Genomic DNA, 11,637 nt, shown 5'->3' on the forward strand with positions numbered 1-11,637 from the left:
GAGAAGATTTTTCAGACAGGTGCACTATAAATAACTTTAGTGATCACTACAGTTTTATCACAACATTATTTTTATTCTGCTCAGAAGGATACAGCAAACAGGAGATTTTAGCCTCCTTGGATCAGATCATTGGCATGGGTAGTTTAATCTCATTTTGGTCACAGAAATGTCTCCTTAATTTCTTGGGTACAAAGAAGGAGATCTAGACAGAACAAAGAGACAGCAGAAAACTGTGAGGTGGAGAGGACCTGCCACATAACTGAATTTAATCTGAGAAGACTGGCCAATTCAGCTATTCTGCTGGCTAACACCTGGGGAAAAAATGTTCTTAGGAGGTAGGGAAGGCTCTTAGCACAAGGATTTTTGCTTTAAATGTACTTCATACAGCAGACTTTTTTAGTTCAAAACCAACCAGACCAGCACAGCAAAGAAACTCCATAGTTAATTTTGTGGGAGTTATTGAAGAGTCGGTTCAAAAATTTCTGTCAGGACTTCCTGCTTTTTGCTTCTCTCTTGGTTGTGGGAAAAGGATGGGTACTAAAAAAGCAATTTCTGGGAGCTGTTGAGGGTTGTTCATGAGGCATCCAAACAGAAAGCTGGGCTGGCAGGGGTTTATTATCTTCTTCATTGAGTTCTTCAGCCTCAAAGACCTCCCCATCAGTTCCTCACAGTCTAGTCCAGAAGAAGGCACAAAGGGAACTTGCTAGTATCCCAATCAGCACAAAGCTGATCCTCAGACTAGCTGCACCATCACTGTTGCACAAGTCAGAGTAACAGCAGGAGACGGGGCGTGTCATGCCAATCCCGTCCACATCGGATGGGACACAGATGGACGAGCACATCTTGGTCACCGTTGAGACTCCCACGAAGGGATAAACTACAACAGAGAAAGAAAGAAAGAAGGAACAGTTAGGAATGGGAGGAATGGAAGAGAACTCTCCTTGTGTCTAGTGAAATATTAGCTGCCTTCACCACCAAAGTCTGAGAGCTCCAGAGAACTCAAGGGCATTTATGTTTTGCCTCCAGATGACCAGAAGTTGGTGTCCTCACCTTACTGAGGTTGGCTTATCTCTACTGGCTTCTCTACTCCGATCAGCTTTCATAAACAGTTTTTGGATCAGGAGAGCACTGTTTAACCCACACCAATTGTGTGAGTCATGCAAATCTAGGGTCACATGTCTGATGAGCAGTGGCTGAGAGAGCTGGGGTTGTCTATCCTGGAGAAAAGGAGGCTGAGGGGAGACCATCTCACTCTCTGCAACTCCCTGAAAGAGGGTGTAGAGAGGTGAGGGTCAGTCTGTTCAACCAAGGAACAAGTGACAGGACAAGAAGAAATGGCCTCAAGTTGCACCAAGGACAGTTGAGATGGGATGTGAGGAAGAATTTCTTTGCTGAAAAGGTTCTCAGGCATTGGAAGGGGTTGCCCAGGGTGGTGGTGGAGTCCCCATCCCTGGAGGGATTGGAGTCATGTAGACATAGTGCTGAGGGACATGGGTTAGTCAGGGACTTGTCAGTGTGAGGTTAATGATTGGACTTGATGATCTTAAAGGGCTTTTCCAATCCAGGCACTTCTGTGAATTCTGTGATTCTGTGACTCGTTAGCTCCATGTCTCAAGCTCAAGTCAACATGGTTTTTTTCTAACCATGCTCAACACTGAGAATTAACTATGAGCTTACATTCACTAAGCATTCACTCACATGAAGATTGCTTTCCACAACAGCAGGAGACTGCTCTCTGCCCCGTGAGAGCTCTCTTCCAGGCTTACATATTTAAGTGAGAAAAGATACTGCTCCCTACACCAGCAGTCTTCACTGTAGAGACACTGACTCATGTTAAAAATATCGATAAAGAAGTACTTGCTCTTACCATCCTCCAGGGAATACATAGTAGTCTTGCACATGGTTTCATTCTCTGTGCAGTTCTGGATCCTCAGGCACTTATCAACAGCAGTAGGTTCAAGGCAAGTGTAACATTGCAAGGTTTGCACTGCAAGGAGGAAAAACATGAGGTTGGCCTTAGTGTGGACCACTAGATTCTATCTATGCACCTCCAGGTACCTCTGGGAAGGATATCCTTCCAAAATACTCATACTGAGAACAGGGATGGCATAGTAAAAGGTATTTGTTACAATGGGAATGAGAAATACAATAGCCTGGTGGTCAAAGCACAACCTCAGATGTGGCTTCAGACTCATTGTAACAAGTCAAGCAAGACAGAGTCACACACACAAAAGACCCCACAAAAGTCCTATCAACACCAGATTGCTGAATGCTTGGGAAACAAAGATGATTCTTTTGCTCTTGCTTTGTTATTGGGAGTTTGGAAGGATGATGTTTTGTGTAGCTAGCTCTTAAGTAGTCCACAAGAGAGTTTAAGGGTAATTTTACTTAGTTTTTGGATCATGCAGTAAATATGGGTTGAAAGTGCTGGGACATCCCAACTCCAAAAATGATGAGTATGATTTTAAAAAATAAATAAATAAATAACAAGCAGGAGTAAATTCATGAAAATAATGAGGAGCAGCTGCTTGGCCCACCTGCTTCTGCTTTATCACTGTGAGGGTAATCAGGTTGCCTAAGATAGGGCTGACTATGTTGTGCAGTGGCTGGATGCCAGCAGACAGATTTTGCAAGATGTGACATCTCAGTGCTTGAATTCTTTGAAGACCTTGCCCCAGGTGCCAGCAGCCAGCTAAGACATGCAGGGACCCAGGAAAAGTCTCATACTTCAACTGTGTAATTAGCAAGATGTTTTTATTTTAATAATTATCACAATTAGTCAATAGGCCCTGCTTCTCATGTTTATGACAAACATCTAACTGTTCTACTTGCCAGCCAACCACATCCCCAGGTTCCTTTAATCTGTTATTCCCACAGGACAGCAATCACATTTGCAGCTGGTTTACCTCAACTCTGTCCTTACTTTGCATCTGCTTTTCTCCTTGCCTTTTCATTCATAGAGCATCAGAAAAAGATCACAGACCCACAAATACATAGAATCACAGAATGGTGGCAGCTGGAAGGGACTTCTGGAGGTCATCTAGTCCAATCCCCCTGTGCAGGCAGGACCACTTAAAGCCAATTGCCCAGGACTGCATCCAGATGGGGTTTTAATATCTCCAAGGATGGAGACTTCCCAGCCTCTCAGGGCAACCTGTGCCAGTGCTCAGTCACCTTCCCAGTAAAAAAGTGTTTCCTGGTGTTGAGAGGAACATTTTGTGCCTGTTGCCTCTGGTCAGGGCACTGGGCACCACTGAAAAAAGCCTTTCTCTGTCCTCTTTGTACCCTCCCTTCAGGCATTTATAGACACTAGTAAGATCCCACCTTAAACTTTCTCTTCTCCAGACTGAACAGTCACAGCTCTCTCAACTTTTCCTCAGAGGAGAGATAATCATCCTTGTGGCCTTATATTGGACTCACTTCAGTATATTCATGTCTCTTGTACTGGGGAGCCCAGAAATGGACACAGGACTCCATGTGTGTCCTCACCAGTGTTGAGCAGAGGGGAAGGATCACCTATTTCAACCTGCAGGCAATACTTCATCTAACACAACCCAGGATAACATTAAGCCTTCTTTGCCACGAGGGCACATTGCTGGCTCATGTTCAACTTGGTGTCCACCTGTACCCCCAGATCCTCTTTTCAGCTTATCTGCTTTCCAACTGGATGGCCCTCAGCATATAATGATGCATGGGTTTGTTCTTCTCTAGGGGCAGGACTTTGCTCTTCCCCTTGTTGATTGTCATGAGGATCCTGTCAGCCCATTTCTCCAACTTGTCATCTCTCTGCATAGCAGCATAAGCCTCTGGTGTATCAGCCACTCCTCCCAGTTTTGTGTCATCCACAAACTTGCTGAGGGTGAGCTCTGTCCTATCATCCAGATCATTAATGATGATGTTAAACAGGACTGGACCCAGTATTGACCTTTGGGGTACACTTCAAGTTACTGGCCTTCAAGTAGACTTTATGCCACTGGTCACCACCCACTTGGCCTGGCCATTCAGCTGGTTTTTGATCCACCTCACTGTCTGCTCATCCAGCCCACACCTCAAGAGCTTGTCTATGAGGATCTTATGGGAGACAGTGTCAATGGTCTTCCTGAAGCTCAGGCAGACAATATTGACTGGTGTCTCATCTACCTGGCCAGTCACTTCATCACAGAAGTTTATCAAGTTGGCCAAGCATGACTTCCCTTTGGTGAAGGATCTGGATACACAGAAAAGTCCGACTTGAATGTGAGTTGCAGCAGGGAGAATTTCATCTGGTGCTGTCCACTCCATCAGCTCTTTCCAAAGACTGGAAGCACTCAGACAAGACAGTGTCTCAGAGAGAAGGAACTGTCTCCATCAAATTTACTGAACCAAGAGAACAAATTAAGCACAACCCTTCCCCTGTGCTGAGACACTATTTTCATGAAAAGAATGTGTAAGAAGTTATTTTTAAAAGATGAAAGTGGCCAAAATAGTAGAATGCACAGGGACATGTACTGCTCTTGACAGAGATCATAGAAACAGATTTTGGTATCCAAGTCTCCAAATCCAGTCCAAGCTGTGAGCTATCACACTGCCTCATCACTCACCAGTTCATAGATGCTCTTCATCACCTCCCTTTTGAGGTGCAAAGGTCTTGCAAGTGCCAATTAGCTCCCAGACATGCAGAATATCCACAGCCCAAGTCCTTCAGTGCCTAAAGTCTTTTGAGATTAAGAGGTTTTAGAGAGTGTCACTGAAGAGCCCAGATTGTTGTGATACAGTATTTCTAGACCACTCCAAGCTGCAGATATCAAGCCAAAATAGCATCTGGTATTTCCTATCACTAAGGAAGCCATTTTGGGGCAAGATTTTCAGGGCACTTTGCTCTTTGCAGGTCTTCCCAACGAACCCAACACCTGATCTAGGTCCTCTTTCTACCTCCCAGCTAGACATCTGATTTTATGTGCCTCACCAGCATAGCAATACACTATGGTACCATCACAGACCAGCAGCCACTCCTTGGTCTACCTAGAAAAAAGTTCTCACCCTATCTGTGTGACAACCCTGGTGAAATGCCTTTAAATCTCACTGAAAAACAATTCAGCTCATCTCAGCACACCTAAAATGATGTGTTAGAGCAGCAGGCTCAGGCAAACAAGCCACCTGATGAAAACAGATAATGCAATTTCACCTTAACTAGTAAGCCAGAAAGAGCTTTTTTTCTAAACAAACCCAGCAATTACTTTGTTTTTATTCAAAGCTCATTTTATTATTCTGGTTTGCTGATTGTCAACTAATGTTTTGTTTGCATAAATTCTATGTCTGACAGTTGTCAAATACATCTTTAGGGAGGAATCCTCATCATTAGTCTCAGATTTCATGATACTAGTCACACATTAAAGTCACAGGGTCTATCACAGAATCATAGAATGGTCTGGATTGGAAGGGACCTTAAAGATCATCCAGTTCCAACCCCCCTGCCATCAGCAGGGACATCTTCCACTAGATCAGGTTGCTAAAAGCCTCATCCAGCCTGGCCTTCAACACTTCCAGGGAGGGGGCATCCACAACTTCCTTGGGCAACCTTCTTCTTTGTAAAAAAAAACACAAAAAAACAAACAAACAAACAAAAAAACCCACCCCAAAACACACACAAGCAAAAAGAATGCATCAAATTAAGAGAGCACCGTCCCCAACATGTGCAAACCCAATATTTTCATTAACCATACTGAGACTAACAGGTTCAAACACAGCTAAATATATTAAATAGCAGCTATATCTATGAGTTGTTTGGTTTTGGGGTTGGTTTTAGGGTTTTTTTGAGATGGAAAAAATAATGGATCAGGGAGTGTTTAATGTAATAAAATAACCAAAAGCTGGAATGAAACAATTTTACTTTTGCAGTAAATGAGGCAGTTCTTCAGCAGCAATAGTCAGCTGTCATCTCAGAGAACAGGGAGGAAACACCATGACTTGAAGACTTAAAGACCTGTGGTCTAAAAACCCTGTTTTAAGTAAGTTTTGGAATATCTATTTGGTCTATTTGTAAAGGGTAGATATGTGTGAAGATAACAAAACTGTAATCATAGAATCATAGAATGGTTTGGGTTGGAAGGGACCTTAAAGATCATCTAGTTCCAACCCCCCTGCCATCAGCAGGGACACCTTCCACTAGACCAGGTTGCTCAAAGCCTCATCCAGCCTGGCCTTCAACACTTCCAGGGAGGGGGCATCCACAACTTCCTTGGGCAACCTGTTCCAGTGTCTGACCACCCTCACAGTGAAGAACTTCTTCCTAATATCTCATCTAAACCTCCCCTCTTTCAGCTTAAACCCATTTCCCCTTGTTTTGTCATTAACTGCCCTTATGAAAAGTCCTTCCCCAGCTTTCTTGTAGCCCCTTCAGGTACTGGGAGGCCGCTATAAGATCTCCCCGGAGCCTTCTCTTCTCCAGGCTGAACAGCCCCAACTCTTTCAGCCTTTCTTCCCTAATGGTCCCTTTTTGTTTTAAGAGCCTATGAACTTACACAGAAAGGCAGATATGCAGTACCTTAAAAAATGAATTTATACTCTTAAAAGGACTAGAGACATATTAGAAGTCTTATTTAAAAGAAGATCTAAATATAAAATGCTAAAATATTTCAATATAGTTACAGCACATTCTTTTTAGAGTGCTGAAAACCAAAGAGGAGATAAAAAAGCAGAAAATCTTGGAATATCTTAGAAGAGATTTTACGAGCTTCACTTCGATACTGGCAGATCTTCCACCCTTCAACTCTGACTGTCTTTCCAGGAAATGCCAAAATTACACAGATTCCACTCATGCCCAGAAGAAAGCTTGGAGGAAATGCAGATGCTTCATGGTTTTATCCCAGATTTGCAAAGAGAGTGTGCAGAGGACATTTGCCAAAGTTTGCCCACCAAATCAAAGTGTCCATCCTGACTCTGCCCACCTGAATCATAGAATCATAAAATGATTTGAGTTGGAAAGGACCTTTAAAGATCATTTAGTCTGACTGCCCTGCTGTGGGCAGGAACAATGGACAAGGAAGGGACAGGGAAATGGGGAAGAACAAGAATGGAGAAATGTGGCAGCACTGGGTCACAGCAGGAGCTTCTGCTCCCCATCTGCCCAACACTTGACAAAGTCTCATTAAGCAGGATGACAAAATTAGGTTGATGAGTCAATCCTAGACCAAATTTGTATTCCATCCCATTGCTTTCCTGCTACATTCTGCACTTCAGATTCTTATTCATCTCTTAAGAACATCTGACCATAGAGAACCCTTCTCTCCAAGCCATCCTGTATTAACTAATTATGTTCCTCTCTAATCTGCTGTCTCTCCATTGACAAGTAGACATGAATCTCCAGAATAAACTGGGTATAATTATGAAAGGAAGTATCTCTTGCTCTGGAGACCAGTGATGATTGATCTCTACAGCAGCAGCTGTGGTGAGTACATGAAGCTCCACTCTGAGGCTTTGAACTACCAGTGACCAGAGCCAGGACACATGTCTTAGAGACAACAGGACAGTCAGTGCATTACACAAAAGAGAGGGCTGTTGTTCCAGCTCTGGGTCTGCCTCTCCAAACGGTACCTGTATTCTCCCAGAGAATGTTCCAAAACCCCGTTCTTTTTCCACCCACTCATCCTTCCCCTGTTGAATCCACTCTGCAGACCCAAAGATGGAGGAAGGAACAAGTCCTTACATATGAAGGAAACAAATACAAAGGGAAAAATCCTAACATAGCTCCATGTCCCAGGCAGACAGCGATAAAACCAGTCTCTACACTCCCTGGATCTGGAAGAGTTGTGCAGAACATGCAAATATCCCAATTATCAGCTCCTGCACCGACCTTGCCTAAGGGCTTACCTTGGTCATCCAGGCTAACATCAACTCTGAGTCTGGGATTACCAGTATAAACCAAGTTTTTGTGCAAGAATTTGTTCTGGTGGCAGCATCAAGGAATGGGGAGTCTATGCCAGGGTGTCCTTTCCACTATGCAGTCACCTTCTACCATTAGAGGTTATGACATCACCATCGATGTAGGACTGACTGCAATGAAGGGATTCCTTACTTCCTATGGAATTAAAACACTCATATCCGAAACACTCCTCCATGTTTGGCTTTGTGGAGTTGGTGATGGAGGAGAAGCACCTGAATCCTGCTGATGGAAATGGAGGGGTAAGGTTTGCATGGCATCCCTGTACAGATTGGACTCATGGGGCTTGTTCCATCCAGATGGGTCACCCCCAATATCAGGCTGCTGTTGGCTTCCCACCTTGACTGTGTCCTTCAAGCCTACCACCTCCAAGGAGCTGGCAGATAGATAATCCCCAGATAATGGGGACAGAAAGAAGGGAGGGAGGATGGTGGAGATCATTCCCTGTGGTGATAAACTCTCAAATCCTCCCAAAAATGGGCAAAATCCCCAAAACACTTCACACTTGTTTGTTTTCCAAGGTGGCCTGCTGAAATTGTTTTTGACTTCATGCAAACCATAGTGTGTTACTAAACAGAACTGGAAACATCAGCTCTGCAGGACCTCGGCCACCAGCTAAACATCCCAGACCATCCTTCCCACTGCAAATTTAATAAACCTGGCTGAAGTTTAATAAACCATACATGCAACATATAATTAGAGAGAGCCGCTACACTGCATCAAACTGGCTAACTGCCTTTCAGGGTTAAGTATTGAAAGAGGAAGAGAATTATTAAGAAGAAGAAGAAGAAGAAGAAGAAGAAAAGAAGAAGAAGAAGAAGAAGAAGAAAAGAAGAAGAAGAAGAAGAAGAAGAAGAAGAAGAAGAAGAAGAAGAAGAAGAAGAAGAGGAAGAGTGAGATTAAGAACACATAAAATATGAGAGCTGGAATTTGCATTAAAGAAGTGACATGGAATAATCACACTTTATCTTATAATACTTCCTAAAGAGCCTGAACTAACAATCCCAATGAGACCATAATGGTCCTGAACATCTGACAAGCTGGAAATATTCCACAGGCAGATTTTTTTTTTGCTGAAAACTGATCAAAGTGTGAGGTATGGACTTCAGAGACAACAGGATGCATCCCATCCCACCATTCTGCATCTCCTGCAGGAGTTTGGATAAATCAGAGCAGGAACTTACCCAACTCCATGTAAGTGACAGCAACCAACAGAAGAGATAGAAACACCTTCATCTTGCATGGACCCTCAGTTGCCTGGTCACTGGGTTGCCACCACTCTTCACTGTCAGCTTTAATGGCACCACTCCTGCTGGCTTGCCATGTACCGATTCCGACTCAAGATCCAATTCTACTGGAAAAACAAGTCTAATTAAGCTATAAGTTAATTGAATGAGCTCTAAAGCAGGCCCCACCTCCTGCCATATCCGTCATCTCTTTTCATGTTCCTTGGAGAAGAAAATGAGAGTTTGCATGGTGGACAATAGCTGAGGTTATTTAAGCTGGGTGCTTTGTGTCTAGTCATGATGTATAAACCCAGGGGTATTAAATAACCCTAGTGTCCATGCCTTGCCCTGCAGCTTGTTGATATTTCTTCTTCTTCTTTTTTTTCTTTTTTTTTGTTCTGTAGTGGTTAGAGAGACCTGGGTGATTTCCATGAACCTTGGGGGAAAAAAAAAAAGCATCTGTAGCTGTGAACAGCAAGACATTAAACCCCACGTACTTTTCTCCTCTGTGTTTTTACCCACAGCAGGAACCATAGTTTATCACCAGGAGGAGAAGTGGAAAGTTGATTTATAACCCCTTACTGGAAACATCATGGTTGGGATTTTGGAATTGTAAAACTTCTCCCCAAGCTGTGAGCAGGGTTTCAGGGGGTTGTGGGTGGGAGCAGGCTCTCTTCCCCTCTCCACTCCCTGTCATCTACAGACACAGATGGTGGGAACACTGGGAAAACAAGAGCAGACCATGAAAGTCTGGGCCAAGCGAGTCTCTCAGGCTTAGGGAGGGAGGATGGTGCCTGGAGAAGCCCCTGTGCTCTGAGCCAACCCTCTCCAAGTAGGGAGCAGTTGGAACCACTACTTCTTTGCTTGCCAAACCCTTTGGCTTTCCCACCCCCAAACCCTGCTGCCCCAGGCACCTGCCCGCTTTTCCTGTGCCTCAGGCCAGCCCCGAGCTAGTAAATCCTCCTACAATGTCTGATGGGCAAGATTGTGGAATTGCAAAAACTGGTAAGGAAGATCTTCTCTGCAGTTATGCCAGGTGCCCCCCAACACACACTTTCAATAAGGAAACAAAAGAGAGAAGGATGAAACAAAGATGTTCTTGGAGATGTTCCCATCACTTTTGTTATCTATCACCCCATCGGAGGAACTTTATTCAGAGTTAGTATCACTCAAGTTCTTTAAATGTTAAAAGCAAACATTCTTCTCTTACTCCCACATAGAATCATAGAATGGTTTGGATTGGAAGGGACCTTAAAGGGCATCCAGTTCCAACCCCCCTGCCATCAGCAGGGACACCTTCCACTAGACCAGGTTGCTCAAAGCCTCATCCAGCCTGGCCTTCAACACTTCCAGGGAGGGGGCATCCACAACTTCCTTGGGCAACCTTTTCCAGTGTCTCACCACCCTCACAGTGAAGAACTTCTTCCTAATATCTCATCTAAACCTTCCCTCTTTCAGTTTAAACCCATTTCCCCTTGTTTTGTCATTAACTGCCCTTATGAAAAGTCCTTCCCCAGTTTTCTTGTAGCTCCTTCAGGTACTGGGAGGCCACTATAAGATCTCCCTGGAGCCTTCTCTTCTCCAGGCTGAACAGCCCCAACTCTCTCAGCCTGTCTTCACAGGAGAGGTGCTCCAGCCCTCAGATCATCCTGGTGGCCTCCTCTGGACTTGTTCTAGCTGCTAGAACATAAACAACCCAGTCCTCATCTCTCCAAAGCAAAAACTCCAGTGACAGTCTCATCAATTTAGCAAGTCCTGCCTCACTTACAACCAACCACTCCAAGTGATCCACACCGTCAAGAATTCGGACCCATTGTTTTTACATGGCCTCCATAATAGAGTCATTATGTTGATTATGAAAATTTAGTAGTTATTTCCAGCCCAAAATTATCTAGGGAAAGGCAATTTGGTATATTCTTGGTTTGATATTTCTCACGTTCAGCAGAGAATTTTATAATCCTCTTAAGAAAGGGGAAATACACAGATTGTGTTTGCTTTGTTCTTAGAGAAAACAAAACAAAACCAAACAAAAACCAAACAAAAAACCCAACAAACTAAACATGGGAAGGGGTGTGGTTTCGGGTTTCTGGTATTAAGTGGCCTTAAACAATGTGTGGTAGATGATTGGTTTCACATGAACATCTGAAATGTGACCTTCATTAGATTATAAGATTTTGGATGGAAGAATAGATGCCAACACCCTGCTTAAATCTTGTGCACTCCTTTAGTTTGGAGGGTTAGGGTTTTTTTTGGGGGGGTGACAACATACCTCACTTGTTTATAGTTTCAGTCGATCTTATCTGAGTCTTTAAGCATCACCTGCAATGTTTCCTCTTTTCTGCACACCCTATGCAATTACCTTGCAGTGCTGGCAAGTCACCAAAGAAATAAGAGTTAATAGGAACATCCAAACAGCATTTTGTTGAACTCCTTTTATTCTTTGGTGGGTAATCAAAGCCTATTGTGTTGAGGGTTTTCCATTAACTACAGAGA

The 11,637-nt window shown here is 43.7% G+C and overlaps 1 protein-coding gene across 1 annotated transcript; it reads right to left on the reverse strand.

Annotated features, from left to right (window-relative positions):
• Window positions 1-665: 665 nt before the first annotated feature.
• On the reverse strand, window positions 666-9,154 carry LOC104523950 (ly6/PLAUR domain-containing protein 2). The gene is made up of 3 exons (XM_010166686.1): window positions 9,103-9,154; window positions 1,868-1,987; window positions 666-877 (listed from the first exon to the last, which is right to left on the reverse strand). The coding sequence occupies exons 1-3, from the start codon at window positions 9,152-9,154 to the stop codon at window positions 666-668; spliced, it is 384 nt and encodes a 127-aa protein (XP_010164988.1).
• Window positions 9,155-11,637: the final 2,483 nt, after the last annotated feature.

The sequence above is a fragment of the Antrostomus carolinensis genome, unplaced genomic scaffold, assembly GCF_000700745.2.
Source record: "Antrostomus carolinensis isolate BGI_N321 unplaced genomic scaffold, ASM70074v2 scaffold5474, whole genome shotgun sequence".
Lineage (NCBI taxonomy): Eukaryota > Metazoa > Chordata > Aves > Caprimulgiformes > Caprimulgidae > Antrostomus > Antrostomus carolinensis.